Here is a 17,089-nt window from a genome sequence, read left to right on the forward strand (position 1 = left end):
CTGCACACAACACGCTGAGAGGATATGCATGACATCGGCTTTCTGGGCTTGGATACTTTTGCTAGGAAAGAATTTGCCAGTAGAATTGATTTCTCCCTGCGGTTGTTTTAGCTCTCCCAGCTGGAGGCCGAGGGCTCCTCTTAGCCCTTAAAGAAACACACTTTATAGGGACACAAGAAATCTTTTGGCTACAGGTGCAGATGTACCTGGAAGAAATTTTCCAAGAATGGTGAGATTGTAGGTAGCCACAGAAAGTCCAGATAATTAGAGAAATTTCAGTCAGATGTGAGAAAAAAGTTGCCTGCCCAATCCATGATTTCGTGAGTACTTTTATTAATAGAATAAAATTCTAAATTCTAGTCATGATTATTTTCTAAATCCCCTCCAATTTCTCCGTATTCCCATACTTACAGAGCCAATATATATCTACATAGCAAATGAGAGGGAGAGAATCAATTTAAAACATATCGTAATGCTCATTTTCCACTTGGCTTCCATTCTTCCTATGAAATGCATCTTCACGCTATGCTTGGGATGCCACACATTTCAATAATTACATGAGCCTCTTTTAAATGTTCTGTTCAGTTGTTTTCACTAATCTAAGTAAGTGTTATTTGTTCTGTCATCTGTATGGATCTTTTATTTTTTGTGCAATTTAAAGGAAAAAAATGTTTGAAATCCACCTATGTGACCTTGGCAAATGACTCAAGGCAGAATAGTTATTAGGACAGTAACCACAGCTTTCTACATAGTAGCTAAATGCTACCCCAATGGCTCAAATTATCCCTATCCCTACAGGCAACCAAAAGTTATGGAAAAAACAAAATTATGACCAAACTCCTGGACCAAATGAATTTTTATGTTCTTCCTGTTTTCAACGTTGATGGGTATATCTGGTCATGGACACAGGTACTATTCTCTACTCTTGTTTCCGTTTATATGATCTATTGTTTTACTGACTTTACGCACATCAATTGCTATGCATTAAGTGTAATGTTCGTGTAACTAGTCAACTCCAATTCAGAAAAGTATATTTTTAAAAACCTCAATTCAGACTAAAGCAAGGATGATTTCCTAGTGACTTAGATGTCCTTCAAGTAATCTGACATCATATAAAATATTTGCTACTGAGGATAATAATGTAGAAATAAAATTTTTAAAGCAGTAATTATACAGGAAATGTATGAGTACATGATATAGAAAAGCTTATTCTAAGAATAAAAGTCATTTAAAGGCATAATAGGCACATTGCTTTCAAAGCAGAAGTCACTGGGAAAGGATGTGAGGTGAAATCACTGTACTCCCCTGAAAAGAAAAAAAAATAGAAGAGAAACACAGATACCTGGCTGGCTGGCTTTTATCGTAATCCTTTTATTTCCCCGTTTTTGGTAAATAAGATTCCTCCCAAACTTTCAGAAAAATACTATCGTATGAATTTCTTTTCTGAAAATTGTGCTCAAAATGTTCACAATTTGACTTGTATTATATCTGAATCTCCAAATGGTAAAAGATGTTACCAAAAACCCAAACCAAACCCACTGCCGTCGAGTCGATTCCAACTCAAAGCAACCCTATAGGACAGAGTGGAACTGCCCCACAGTTTCCAAGGAGCACCTGGTGGATTTGAACTGCTGACCTCTTGGTTAGCAGCTGTAGCACTTAACTACTACACCACCAGGGTTTCCTGAAAGATGTTACGAGGTCATAATTTCAATCATGGGTAATTTCAGAACACCATGGATCATTTTCCAATACTGAGAACTATTCACTAGCTTTCCAAACAAACTGAATTATTTTGGCTGAAGAATATAAATATAAGAAACAATGTGTCTGAAAATATTATAAATTATGAGCAAGCAATATTTCCTTTTTATTATAAAAGGTCTCAAGTTAACTAGCTAAATTTCAGATAAAGCTGTAGATACCTGCAGAGAGAATCTGAAATAATCAAATGGAAAAATGCCAAGTGATCTTGCATAAGCACTTCCATCATTCAATCCTGCAGAACCGCATGTGGAGAAAAAATCGTTCCAAGAACCGGAACTCCAGGTGCATCGGCACAGACCTCAACAGGAATTTTAACGCCTCCTGGAACTGTGAGTAGCAGGCTTGGTCTCCAGGAAAATTACTCTCAAGAGTGTTCGAACACCAACTTTAGCTAACCACCTACTCATTTCAGTAAAGACAGGTATTCCCTGGAGTCCGTGGTTGGTAAAAACTATTGACGTGCTCAGCTGCTACTGGCAGCTCACCAAAAGGTTAGAGGTTCAAGTCCACCCAGAGACACCTCAGGCCTGGTAGACTTCTGAAAGATCAGCCACCAAAGATCCCATGGAGCACAGGTCTACTCTGACACACATGGGGTCACCAGGAGTCAGAATTGACTCTGTGGCAACTGGCTTTACTGGTTTAGGTATTCCCTGAGTGTGAATTTTCTCATTTACAAAATGGAAGGTAATGATCACGAACACAGAGGAGTTTCAAATGTTTTGCTACAGGGGTATGAGGAGGTGGTGTGTGAGAGTGTTGTTTTTCAAGCCATCTTTTTCTTGATACATCTAGCTTGCTAAAAATCAGGTACAACCCAGAGGTCCTGTTCTCTTCCTGGTGGTAAAAGCTGATAAACACTCAGTGGCTAAAACCAACATACTGGCAGTTCCTCAGATGTTTAGTGCCCTACTGGGAAAAGAAAATGAAAAGGGCAAAGAGGACTGCAATGAATGGGAGATTTTGAGAAGCAGAGACCTGCTAGATCAGGTGGCGCTGTACTCCCTACGCTAACGTGACTTCACGGCTGCAGACATTCAAGGCTAAGTTAATACTATCCCATTTTGTTTTTCTCTACCTAATCTTGTTGAAAATATCACCCCAGCTTTTTAATTCTACTCTCCCATAGTAAATATGATAAAAGCTGCTATCCCAATTGAGAGCTTCCTGCTGAAACAAATGGAAGAAACTCAAGCTCGGGAAATGACATTTACATCTGTCCCCAGCTAGTAAGGGCTGGAGTTGAATTGGAACTTGGGGCTGTCTGACTCCAGCTCCTGGGTTGCTTCTGATGTATTAGTTCTGTGACCCTCGTAAAGGGAGGGGTAATAAGTGAGGCTGAGCATAGTCCAGTGGGTTAAATCCATTACAAGGAGCACTGGTGGTACAATGGTTAAGTGCTCAGCTTCTAACTGAAAGGTTAGTGGTTTGAACCCATGCAGCAGCTCCATGGGATAAAGACCTGGTAATCTGCTCCTGCAAAGATTACAGCCGAGCAAACCTTATGGGATAGTTCTCCTCAGGCACATGGGGTTGCTATGAGTCAAAAATCGACTTGATGACACCTAACAACAAGTCCATTACAAACCGACATATGTGAGCAAAGTTAGTCTAGAGTAAGTAAGAGTGACATTGAAGATGTCCTGTGAACCTGGGAGGCTAAAAGGTTTAAAGCGTTTTCTGAATCCACCTTGGAAAAGAACGGGGCCACACTGATGGAGAGCGAATTGGGATCTCATCCACTCATGTCCTCCTGCAGCATTTCCTAACACCAGTAACCCATGTGGTGACACCTACCGAGGCATTGCGCCAGAGTCTGAGAGAGAGACGAAAGCTGTTACCCACTTCATTCGAAGCCACCTGAAATCAATCAAGGCCTACATCACCTTCCATTCCTACTCCCAGATGCTGCTGTTTCCCTATGGATACACTTCAGAGCTGACACCTAATCACAAGGACCTGGTAGGTAGAAAAAATCTGTGGTTTATGCATTGACACCACCATTGGCTTTCAGTCTCTTCTTCATTAACAGCATAGGTTATGTTGAACTGTTTCAAATTTTAATGCCCAAGAACCAACAGAGTCAAAATTGTAATCTTTAGCTTTTCAACTGACTGAAGTGTACAGAAAATAAAACCATTAAATGTGATTCTAAGAAAATGGTAAGCAATGTCTTGACCTTCCAGAGTAGAATCCTATCACTACACAGATCATTTGTGGAGTTAAACATTTTCCATGGGTCATACTGCAAAACCACACACAGCAAAAGCCTAACAGAAAAGCGAAAACATCTACTAGCCCTATCCCCCTGACAACAGCTTTAAGGGATTCAGTTGTATTTCCACCTTCCTAAGCAATGCAGAAGGAGCCCTCATGGAGCAGTGGTTAAAGCAATTGACTGCTAACTGAAAGGTTCAGCACTTTGAAACCACCAGCAGCTCCGTGGAAGAAAAATGGAGCAGTCCACTTCAGTAGAGATTTACAGCCTTGGAAACCCTACTGGGTCACTATGAGTCGAATAGCAGTGGGTTTGGTTTGGAGGGAGTAAACAATATAGAAACGATATCAATCTAAAGAATGAACGTTAGAAATGTGTGTGAGGCTTTGTCACTAAGACCATGCTGTCTTTCCAGAACTATGATTCACTAAGAATCCTTCTCCTTTCTATGAAAGCTAATCCCACCATATTAGCCTATTGAATAAATAAAACTCTACATTTGGGTTCCAATGAATCACAACAACTGACAGGGTGAATGGATGGATGGATGGATGGATATTTTGAACTGTGGTAGAAGGAAAGAGATATAGTAGATAAAGTTCTGTTTCACAGCTCCCATGTTAGCCAACAACTATAGAACGTCCAGTAAAAGGTGTAGCTTAAATACTGCCTCATTTAATTAAAGGAAAAAAAAATTTTTTTTTAAAGGTCACAATTGTCATTCTGATCTCAGTCAACTGCAGGCATCACAAAACAAAAAAAATCACAGCAGCATTTAATTCTGAGTTGGTACAGAGATATAAACCAGTCATTAAAACCACCCGTGTATGTAAAGTGAAGAAAATATACAAATAAAATGTGATCCATAGAGTCACTGGTTTAACCAAACTAGCTGAAAATATGAACCCATGAGTTTGTTTAGTTTATGCAAATATATAGCAAGGCAATTGCAATCTACTTTTAGGAAAATGGCATTAAGTGGTTAAAAAATACATATATTCACACACAAAAAAAAACCACTTTAAATAAAATAAGCATTCTTACACAAATTAAGCAAAAAATTATATATTGGTTACACATTTTATATATATACATAAATCTTCAAAAAAAAATCATTCATTTGGAGTGCAAATATGTTAGTTACCATATTCTACTGAAGTTAATTCCAACAGTCATTCTCGTAGCACAAAGCACTAATGTGTATTAAAGGTCATAAAATGCCATTCTGAAAGAGAAGCCCTAATTTAACAGAACTATTTTAAAGACGAGTCACCCATCTTTCTTCCCTTGGCATGCTAAAATCAGGTAAGTGGAAGAAAGTCTTGTAGCAAAGAGAAACTCTTTACAATGACAAAATATTTTACTGAAAATAAATTTCTTATTTAACCATTTATTTAGATCTTCAAATGCCAAATAACCAGTAAAATTGACTTTTTCAATCCCTTGTAAATTAATGTCATTTGCATAAAAAAAAAAAAGTATTCTACTAGTCTGCTCTAAGCGTCCTTTCTCTCCAGGCCAAAGTTGCAAAGATTGGCATTGATGCTCTAGCAACCCGATATGAGACCCGCTATGTCTATGGCCCAACAGCATCAATACTGTGTAAGTTTTTCTCTATTATTCACTGTGTCCTTTTCCTTAATTCTTTTTTTTATAAATATTAAAGAAAATTATCGAATTAGTAAATTAGGGTTAGAATGTCCGGAATTGCTAATTTAAAATCTAGTTTTCAAAGGAGAGTCTGAGTTATATGCAAATCTAGAGGATAGATTCCACTTTTTTTGGGGGGGTGGAGAATTTGTACTACAAGATAGCAAAGTCAACAGGAGTTATTAAACGAAGACAAATTTGCCATTTGATTCATCTGTCTCCCTGTACCCTGCCACCTGCAACAACATTTTATCTTCACAAGAACTAGAACAAGAATTTGTTCGAGAGGCTCTATACTCCTTATACTTTTTTTTTCCCCCAACATTTAACTTTAATTCAACTCTTTCTTCCTTGGCTTTGTCTATGTGCAACTAGAGCCTTTTCTCTACATCTAGGTAAGAAAATAGACAACCAGCTTCAGCCACTTTGGTCGTGTAAAACCAGATTCCTGTCCCTCTCACCTTCCCTTTCCCTTTATGTTCAACTGAAATCTTTATGTATAACTCCATGCTGAATGATATAGATTGAATTTTGTCCCCCCAAAATGTGTGTCAATTTGGCTAGGCCATGATTCCCAGTACAGTGTGATTGTCCACCATTTTGTCATCTGATGTGATTTTCCTATGTGTTGTAAATCCTACCCATACGATGTTAATGAGGCAGGATTAGAGGCAGTCATGTTAATGAGGCAGGACTCAATCTACAAGATTAGGTGTGTCTTAGGTCAATGTCTTTTGAGATATAAAAGAGAGAATTGAGCAGAGAGACGGGGCGGGGGGGCCTCATACCACCAAGAAACAAAAGCCAGAAGAATAGCTCATCCTTTGGACTTGGGTTTTCTGTGCTGAGAAGCTCCTCAACCAGGGAAGATAGATGACAAGTACCTTCCCCCAGAGCTGACAGAGAGAGAAAGCCTTTCCTTGGAGCTGGCACCCTAAATTAGGACTTCTAACCTCCTGGACTATGAGAGAATAAATTTCTCTTTGTTAAAACTATCCGCTTGTGGCATTTCTGTTGTAGCAGCACTAGACGGCTAAGACAGTGGACTAAGAAAGGAAGCCACAAGGTTCCAGTTTGGTTGCTTCTGTTTTAACATCTCAGTACCGCTTCTTACAATTCACTATTTTTAGACTTTCTTTGTCTTTGTGCACTTTTGAATTAATAGACAGATTTCTTGGCCTTAGTTTACTTATCTCTTATTCTATATACAAGTGGCCAGATAACAGATTAATTTTGGCTTTGCTGGCCATATGGCTTCTGTTGGAGCTACTCAACTAGGACACCGAAGCTCAAAAGCAGCCGTAGATAATATATTAACAAATAGACATGACAATAAAATTTCATTCACAAAAACAGGCTGCCAGCCACAATGTGCCAAATTCTACTATATACTAAATATTATCTGCAATTGTATATGAGTCTTTTTTAAAAGTCAGGCACCATGCTTAGCCCTTGATTTTCACAATTTCAGCCAATCCTCGTAACAACCCTATGAGATATTAGTAACTAGCTGAGCTGGGACTCGATCCCAGATTTCACCAAGAACAAAGTCCATGATCCTGACCACTGTGCATACTGCCTAACTATTTGGTTTTTGCAGCTAAAATAATCGTGTTTTTTCTGTTTTCAGTCAACTAAAATAAATTCAGTTGGCTATCCCACAATGAAAGATAATTTTATTTTCAAATTTACTATATTAATTCAGATCATGGAGGGTAAGGTCATGTCTACTCTCCTAGCAAGCTCCTGCTGAGCCTAGTTTGGGAATGTTATGTTAGCTGCCATTGAGTTGGCACCCAATTCATGGTCACCCCATGGACAATGGAGTGAAATGCTCCCCCTTGCCCAGCACCATCCACACGATCAGTTGCAGATTGCACCATTGTGATCTACAGTGTTTTGATTGGCTAACTTTCAGAAATAGATTGTCAGGCCTTTCTTCCTAGCCATCTTAGTCTGGAAGCTCAGCTGAAACCTATTCAGCATCACAGCAACATGCAAGCCACTGCTAACAGATGGGTGGTGGCTGCACATAAGGTGCACTGGCTGAGAATGGAAGCCAGGTCTCCCACATAACCAAAAACCAATCCCATTGCCATCAAGTTGATTCTGACTCATAGTCACCCTACAGGAGAGAGCAGAACTGCCACATAAGAGTTTCTAAGGAGTGGCTAGTGGATTCAAACTGCCAACCTTTTGGTTAGCAGCCGTAGCTCTTAACCACCGTAGAAAGTGAGAATTCTACCAGTAAACCACCAAATCACAACGTCAGTTCTTAGTCATAAACTTTATACATTTCCAGTGAAACTGCTCACAAAGCCTTTATTCCTAGCAAAATTGTTAGTTCCTCAAGTACAAGGATTATGCCTCCAATCTCTTCTATATAAGATGGACCCCATAAAATCTAGCACATTGCAGGGCATGGAATAATAGCGGAACTAATCCCTGTGAACTCGCTTAGTAAAAATGAAGTCCTGGCGTATACAAAAGAGGTAAATTAAAAGTACACAAGTCACATTCCTAGAGAAAATTTATCAGCAATTACCTATTAAGTGCTCTTCATTATTAAAGGGCCCAAGAGAAAGCACAGAGACACAGCCAGTCCCCAGTGTCCAAACAGATCTTGCTGTAACATAGCTGTACTGGGGACTCAATAAACATACAGTAGATGACAATAAAGTTTCAAAACAGATGATATTCATCCACCTAGATGAATGGGCAACAAGTGAACAAAGTAAAGAACAGGAAGAAAAAATGTAAGATCATTTTAAAATGGCAGCCTACTTAATAAATAGCAGGGATGGATAAGCCATCCACTCATGATGTAAGAGCAACTATTCTAAGCAGGAAGAACACAAAGTCGTTCTTCGTGGCAAAGAGCCCCAAACAGGAACAAACTCTGTAGATGGCAATAGCACGGAAAGAGTATCATCATACATATGCAAAATGTGAGAGTACAAGAGTATGGCACCACATCATGCCTAATGAACAAGAACTCACGGACCGCCCACCTAGTAGCTCAGCACTCAGGCGCTTTCAGAGACAGATGAGAAGAGTTAAGGCACAGGAACTGCTCTCAAAGAAGTTTCATACCAACTGGGATGGCCAAGCAAACAATAGGATCCCTGGTGGCGCTGTGGTTAAGAACTCAGTTGCTAATGAAAAGGTCAGCAGTTCAAATCCACCAGCCTCTTCTTGGAAACCCCACAGAGTAGTTCTACCCTGTCCTATAGGGTTACCATCTTAGTCATCTAGTGCTGCTATAACAGAAATATCATAAGTGGATGGTTTCAACAAAGAGAAGTTTATTCTCTCACAGTCCAGTAGGCTAGAAGTCCGAATTCAGGGCGCCAGCTCCAAGGGAAGGCTTTTTCTCTCTGTCAGCTCTGGAGGAAGGTCATTGTCATCAGTCTTCCCTTGGTCTGGGAGCACTTCAGCGCAGGAACCTCAGGTCCAAAGGACGCGCTCTGTTCCTGGCACTACTTTCCTGGTGGTATGAGGTCCCTATATCTATCTGCTCACCCCTGTCTTTTATATCCCAAAAGAGATTGGCTTAAGACACTATCTAATCTTGTAGATCTCATCAACATAACTGCCCTAATCCATCTCATTACATCATAGTGATAGGATTTACACATAGGGAAATCACATCAGGTGACAAAACGGTAGACAACTATACAATACTGGGAATCATGACCTAGCCAAGCTGACAGATGTTTTGGGGGGACACAATTCAACTCATGACAGTTGCTGAGTCAGATGTGACTCAATTGCATCTAACAACAACAACAAACAATGATAGCTCCATGCCATCCTGTGTCACTTTCAAAATGCAAAGACAAAAGGAAGGATAGGGTCAAGAGGAATTACTATTCTGTACAACTGGGTAGTGATTTTTTTTAATTTTGTATTGTATTATATTAAAACATTTTTAAAGGAATTTGGAGTTGGAAAGGACGGTCTCTTCCATACAGGGCTGCAGCAGCTTGATAAATGTTCAAAATTTCTAGGAGTGACTGCTTTAGTAAAGCATCTGACTGAATGTTAATCAAACATTCATGAAAAGCAGGGGGTAAGAGAGTGGATGACTTGGTAAGAATAGAAAATAAGGGCACCCCACGATTAAAGTTTAGTCATTCCAGTATTGTGATTGTTACTTAACAAGTTTGGATTTGAGAAAAACATCTACATTTTTCTCTTTGATTTTCACACTGATAGAGACAGAAAAGGTTGAGGAAACATTTTTTTAAATCCAAATTGCAGGGTGACCTCTGACCTTCAGAAAAAAAAAAATATGTTTGTAATTTGACCCTAAGACAAATACAGCAGAGAAGTTTAAAAGCATAGAATGTGAAACCAGGGAGAAAACTAGGAGATGAGCTAGTCCATGGTTCTCAAGCCTAGTGTCCAGTTAGAATTATCTAGAGGGGTTTAAAAAAACAAGGGTAACCAGGCCCTAACCCCAGAGATTTTGATTTCATTGATCTGAGTGGGGCCCAGACACTGGCATTTTTTCAAAGTACCTCGAACCTATTCTAAGATGATGGGTTGAGAATCAGTGATCTAGCCTAAACCTGTCATTTTATAGAGTGTGGAAACGAGATACTGAAAGAGTTTATCATTTGGGGGCAGAACAGGAACAAAAATGCAGCCCTCCAGATCAAAGTCAAAATGGTATACCTTCTATTTTTCCCCAAAGCAGCAAAACTTAGATGGCACAAAAACGTAAATAATGATTTTTAAAGATTGCGAAATGCTTATATTTGCATAGTGACAGCACACCCAATCCTTTACCTTCTTAGAAATAACTGAACACAGTACCTAGTTAGCAAGAAGAGTTATTTGAATTGGTTAAGAACCAAGTAGCTTGCATCATTAATACTGTCCATCTGTGAGTCAAATTATGAATTAAAAAGTTGACTTCAAAGTGTCCTTCTTGTTGCCTGCCCCATACTCCCAAATGGCTAGACCTGCTCCTAGTTCGCAACCCAGTACTGTCTTCACTACTCTGTAGCACTCTACACATTGAAAAGGAGAAAACCAAGACCTTGAATTTGTAGCTCACAACATCTAACACCCAAACTCTATCTCTTAAGAGACATTTAAACTGAGATCACAAGAAGGAGCAACAAACCTGCAGAAAAAAATATTTCGAAGTATGCTCATGTGTTTGAAACCAGGAAGTTTTGAATGTTTCTGGCTTGAGCTCTTGCTTCAGATAGAATTTTCACTAAGTGTTGATATAAAAGTACAGGTTACTATGTCTAATGCATGTCCACGATAGTTTTAACAAATGATACGCTTTTCTAGAAAGTGCTGTATCACAAAGGTAGAGGATGGGACATACAGGAGTCATCAGCATCACTTTATATGGATTCTTTTGGGCTGAAACCAGATTCCTCATTAAATCAAAAACCAAACCTGTTGCCCCCGAGTCAAATCTGACTCATAGCAACCCTGTAGGACAGAGTAGAAACTGCCCCACAGGATTTCCAAGGAGCGGCTGGTAGATTCGAACTGCCGACCTTTTGGTTAGCAGCCAAATACCCAACCACGGTGCCGCCAGGGCTCCAAAAAACCTATTGCTGTCGAGTCGATTCCGACTCATAGTGACATCCATAGGGTTTCCAAGGCTATAAATCTCTACAGAAGCAGACTACCGCATGTTCCTCCCACTAAGCCACTAGTGGTTTTGAACCGCCGACCTTTCAGTTAGCAGTCAGTCCCTTTAACCACTGCACCATAACGGTAGGTGATTCCTCATTAGGTGGAGTTTTATTTCAACTTGTTTTGCTTACTTTACATCAAGTTCCCTGCACCTAACCTTGTGCCTTGAAAGGAATAGGAAATGTTGTTTTTTAAATGTGGATGATATTAAGAATATATTGTCAACAACAACAAAAAAAGCATTACCTTGTAGAACTCAATGAAGACCTTGTAGTGTGTGACCTATAGATTGGTATATTACTACAGTTAGCAGCATGAACTCTGGAGAAAGGAGCCTGGGTTTGAGACAGAAGCCTGATTCCACCGTTGCTAGCTACATTTCTTTGCACAGACTACTTAATGTTTCTGTACCTAAAGTGTCCTCATTTGTAAGACGGCACTGGATACCTATAAGGTCATGAAAGGAATTAATTAAATGAGCTAATACATGTAAAGCAATTAGAAGGGTGCCTGCTGTATGGAAAGTGATTGTTATTATATTTTACAAATATATACTCATAGTTTAGTGGGTACACATGGAGATAAGTAAAGGGCTAAATATCATGTTCAACAAATTAAATTCTGTAATGATGCAAGGCTGTATGTTCTTTGAGTAAAAACTTTGGATATTTTTATTTTATGTCTTAATATAGTTTTTTTTTGCACATTTAAGGTTTAGAAGACAAAAAAAGTAGCAGCATAAAAGAAAATGTATTGCATTCAACAACACCACACAATTATGAAAAATCACAAATGACATATGTTCTCAATCACCGCTATTAATCTTAATGAGAAATTTCACATAAAGCAAATCTCTAAAATGGAATATGCACGCTCTTTAACCCTTTGAAATCACAACAGTTTAGTTAACTGTAAAGGGCAAGCTGAGCAGCTAGAAACCAACCAAATTTATTAAAATGTCTAGCAGTCTCTAAATCATCATGCAAAACCCACGTCTTTTTTTACCCTACCTCCTTTTCTACGTATCTCTTACCTTTACGTGTTTTATTTCTACTGAGGCTAACCCAACCCTAGCTTAAAATGGCAGCCTTCTTGATCACCAAAGCCAGATCATATGCTCCAAAAACTCCCTGCAACATTTGACCCTGTTGACACCCAAAATTCTGGGCATTCCTTTGATTGACTTCCTTGACTGTACACTCTCTTGGCTTTCTTTTCCTTTTCTTCTCTGACTCTGCTGACTGCTTCTAACAGTAGACGTTTCCCAAAAATAAGGTAAACCTATAGATATTTCCCAAGATTCTTTCCTTGGGCCCCTTCTCTTGCTTCCATTTTTCCCACCGGGGAACCATACTCTGCCCTCACAGGCCAAAGCACCCCACTTGTCATCTAGAGGGACCAGGTGCCCAGCCTGGGAAAACACTTTTCATCCTTAAGAGATACCAGTAGCGATCAATGGAAGCCACAGCGGCACTAGGCAAACCAGCCAGACCAAAATAGCAATGTAAGGACTCTGAAAACTATACCGTTATCAGAACCACAGCCCACGAAAGTAGGCCACGCCTTCCATGCTAAACCTAGACAGAGTGACTGCCTGCTAAAGTGGAAACTTTAAGGTAAGATTTAACACAATAGGCAAAATGTCTACAATATCATTAAAAATCCCATCATACCCAAAACGAGGAAAATCAAACTTAAATGAGAAAAGAAGATCAAGAGATACCAACACTTAGATGACTTACATGATTTTCAAAGTAACCACCACAAAATGTGATAAAAAGCAAATTAAGATAGCCTTGAAGCAAATGAAAAAGACAGAAAACCCACATCAAAGTACAAGATATAAAACAGAACCAAATGGAAATCACAGAACTGAAAAATACGGTAACCTGAACAAAAAAACTCACTGGAGGGGTTCAATAGCAGAGTGATACAATAGAGGGAAAAATCACTGAACTTGACTATAGAACAATAAAATTCACCAGATCTGAACAGAGAAAACATACTGGAAAAATGAACAAAGCTTCAGGAACCTGTGGCACAATAACAAAAGATTTAACATTCATGTCATCAGAGTCCCAGAAGGAGAGGAGAAAAACAGTGTGGTTGAAAAATATTTGAAGAAATAATGGCTGAAATTTTCCCAAAAACCAAACCCACTGCAGTAGTCGATTCCGACTCATTGCAACCCTGTAGGACAGAGCAGAACTGCCCCATAAAGTTTCCGAGGAATGCCTAGTGGAATCGAACAGCCAACCTTTTGGTTACCAGCCATAGCTCTTTAATACTACACTACCAGGGTTTCCATATATAATATACATGAATGTAAAACCACTATATGTGTATTTGTTTTCAATCTTTTTACCAAATAATAACATCCTTAGTAAAATTTCATAAAAGTTGACCTGAAAATGTTGGATTAGGGGATTGAATGCTTCCTTAAAATAACTGATTTAAGCTTTTTTCATCTGTTAACTATAGAATAGTTTATCCTAATAATGTGAATAGCAAGAGATCTGAACTACAGACAAGAGGCAGTATAGCTTCTATACATGGCTTTCCTTGGTGGGTTCTCAGTGACCAGTGGCTTCTCCACACTTGGTTTCCTCTGCTGCTTGCATTCATTCGCTCCAACCACTTCCTCCTACAACAATGTGTACTCAGAGAATATAAACTCAATTTAGTACCGACCCAACCTAAATGTAATTTAAAGGACATAGCACATATTTAAAACGCATGGTGAATTCCAAAGCCAGGATTATTTTGTACATGACACTCTACTATTCAGGCCAATACTCCCATTTATTACTGCAATTGACTATATGTGGAATTACTTTCTATCGCTAATTTTGCACCAGTGAATTTCGGTTTTGAGAGAATATTAGCATTTGTCTCTAATTAAATATTTATTGCTTATGTTTTGCAGACCCAACAACAGGCTCTTCTTTAGACTGGGCTTACGATCTGGGCATCAAACACACATTTGCCTTTGAGCTCCGAGATAAAGGCAAATTTGGTTTTCTCCTTCCAGAGTCTCAGATAAAGTCAACCTGTAAAGAGACCATGCTAGCCGTCGAATTTATTGCCAAGTATATCCTCAAGCATGCTTCATAAAGGATTATTATCAGTTTGGGATAAGTCCATTAATCCATTTCTGTGCTTTCATGGAAACACAACTGTCAACTATCCCCGGATGCAGTCTCCACACCACATGAATAGGTCCTTCTCTTGCTCGTCTGAGTATTATGTCATTTCTGTTTGCTTTTATTTGCATTTACTAGCACCTTAACAAACTAGCTTTAAATGAATGCTTTTACCCACGTTTTCTTGCTCCAAGGAAAGTTTGAACTTAGCCGATAGTACTACTTTGAGTACTTTTGAAAGGTACTATGCAGTGGCGACCAGGAAAGAAATGAAAACCTTCGATTTCTCCAGAATCAGATTATGGCCCGTTGGCTTCATCATTTTGTGTGCTGATATAATAAATATAAAATGCATTTCAAAGTTTTAAAAATGTAACTTCTGTTTTTGAAAAACCGTATTCTCTGCATTTCTCTGTTAGTAATAATCACGTGTTTAGTGCCTTTCACTGAGTCTGTTAATAAGAAAGAGCATCTTCAATTTTTAAAATGTAATTTGCCAATATTTATCTCTATGTTGATAGAAGTAGATATTGTTTATATCTTCACAATAGCAAAAGGATGTTATAGCAGGAAATAAACTGGCTCATATAAAGGAAATTTCAGTGCTTTAAACAACCAATCCAGTTCTCACCAACGTAATACATTAAATTCAAAATAGTTGAATGTAACCTGCCATAATCGGAGGAAACCACCTGTCAAAACATCTCTTGGCAATTACAGACATAGTTAAGACAATCTTGTCAGCTCTGACCCCTACTTTCTCAACAGACAAGAAGCCTGGAAATGTATACATAAGTTAGAGAAAATCGTGTTGGCCAAGAGCATTCAGAGCAACTTGTTACTTTTACACTGTCTACAATCCCATTTTTTAAGACAATTTTATAAAATACCACCCCCACCTCAACTCCTCAGTCCTTGATTATGTGACAATGGCGTAATCTACTTTCCAGAAATTCTGAACTCAAATGCCCACTTCAAAGATGGCCAGAATTTGCGGGACAAGTAGCAAATTCCTTGACTTCCCATAGATTTATTTCTGAGAACGCTCTGGATACAATTTTCGAGAATCCTGAAAGATACTGAGAAACCAAGTCAACAAATACCCAGGGATACTCCTCATGAATCCTTTAGAGAGCCGTTAAAAAAGGACTCCATCAAATGTACAAAGGGTGTTTCTGATAGTCACGAAGTAGGTAAAAATTTCCTGCACACAATTTTTGAGGGAAAACCAATACATGCTAACAAAATTGCTTTACAACTGGAGAAGGGGAAGGTGACAGAGTGCAGAAAGTAAAAGGCAAAACATCGTCGTTATGAGATTAAATCATTCTTTATACGAATATATATATCTATACCTAAATATTTAGCACTCCAAACTGGCTCAGAACATGGGAATATAAATTTTGTTCCATTAAGCGTGCTATATGGGAATTATACATTCATTCACACTTACTTCATCAACTGAGGAGAGGTTGAAATAAATTCTAACCCTAAAATTCATATAAATATCTTTAATTCCACTGGATTTTTAGGGGAAGGAGATGGGGGATAGTCCCCAGTTGTTGAATACTGTCTTTTGTCCATCCAATATTAAGTTCATAAAAGACACAAAAGTTTCCCACACTACTTTATTTGACCTATGAAGTAGTTTTATATTTCTTTTCTCAGTTGAGGAAACCAACCTGAATGGCTAAAAAATAAAACATCTTAAAAAGGTTCTTTCTTATCCTGATTGCATAGTTTTTGAACGGCATCGTAGGGTATTTTGCTTCTTTGACTTCAAATGAATTAAAATAACTATGTGAAGAAAAATGTCTACATTAAAGTTTTAAAAAATCCTTCATTTTTTTGTATGAGAACATTTAAGTAGCCAATGCTACAATTCTTCCCTTGTCATTTCTCATTTATCAGTAAAAGGGCTTTGTAACCAATTTAGAAATTGTGCTGTCTCTAACGATATTCTTGACAATATATCTCATTTAAAAAAACTTCTAAAACCTCATTCCTTTTCTAATTTTGTTACTACCAAATACACTTGAAGAGCATTGTTTCATATTTTGAAAATTTATAATTTTATGTCAGTGGTCCATTGTCTGAGTCACATATCTCCATTACATGAGAAAATTAAGCATCATATTGAATATTTTTACTAACACAAATTCATGAGTTTCCAGTGAGTATTCTGACTTCAGACTGATTTTAAAATATTACATCAGCGGTACCTTCTCCCACCCAACACACTGGATACATTCTATGACCACGAAATGCTAATTAGCTAGATGAACATCAGGCTCATAGACAAGAGTTTCTCCCTCTCATTTAACACAAACACCTACGCCTTTTTTTTTAAGATGAAAAAACCAAGTAATCCCAGAGAAATTAACCATATGTCACTGAGAACACGTAAGTTCTCTGTATTTGCATAAAAAAAAATTTTTTTTTTACCCTAGCCTCCCTGTACTTGCAAAAATGCTTAAATTATTTTGACCATCCCAAATGGATGGGTGTTGGTTTTCCTGGCCATGGGAAAAGGTCAAAGACAGAGCACTCTCCTTGATTACACCATGTTGCTCTCATACTATAAACTAACATTTACTCTTGATGTAGAAGATGCAATGACAGTTTTTCTAAAGGAGAATATGTA

The 17,089-nt window shown here is 38.3% G+C and overlaps 1 protein-coding gene across 1 annotated transcript in view; it reads left to right on the forward strand.

Annotated features, from left to right (window-relative positions):
* CPA3 (carboxypeptidase A3) overlaps window positions 1-15,342 on the forward strand; it is a 32,118-nt gene extending 16,776 nt beyond the window's left edge. Inside the window, exons 7-11 of the mRNA XM_003416213.4 lie at window positions 799-909; window positions 2,006-2,096; window positions 3,527-3,729; window positions 5,503-5,587; window positions 14,229-15,342. Coding sequence (XP_003416261.1) covers window positions 799-909; window positions 2,006-2,096; window positions 3,527-3,729; window positions 5,503-5,587; window positions 14,229-14,416 — 678 coding nt within the window. The 3' untranslated portion in view covers window positions 14,417-15,342. The remainder of the gene's footprint in view (window positions 1-798; window positions 910-2,005; window positions 2,097-3,526; window positions 3,730-5,502; window positions 5,588-14,228) is intronic.
* Window positions 15,343-17,089: the final 1,747 nt, after the last annotated feature.

Source organism: Loxodonta africana, chromosome 23 (assembly GCF_030014295.1).
Source record: "Loxodonta africana isolate mLoxAfr1 chromosome 23, mLoxAfr1.hap2, whole genome shotgun sequence".
Lineage (NCBI taxonomy): Eukaryota > Metazoa > Chordata > Mammalia > Proboscidea > Elephantidae > Loxodonta > Loxodonta africana.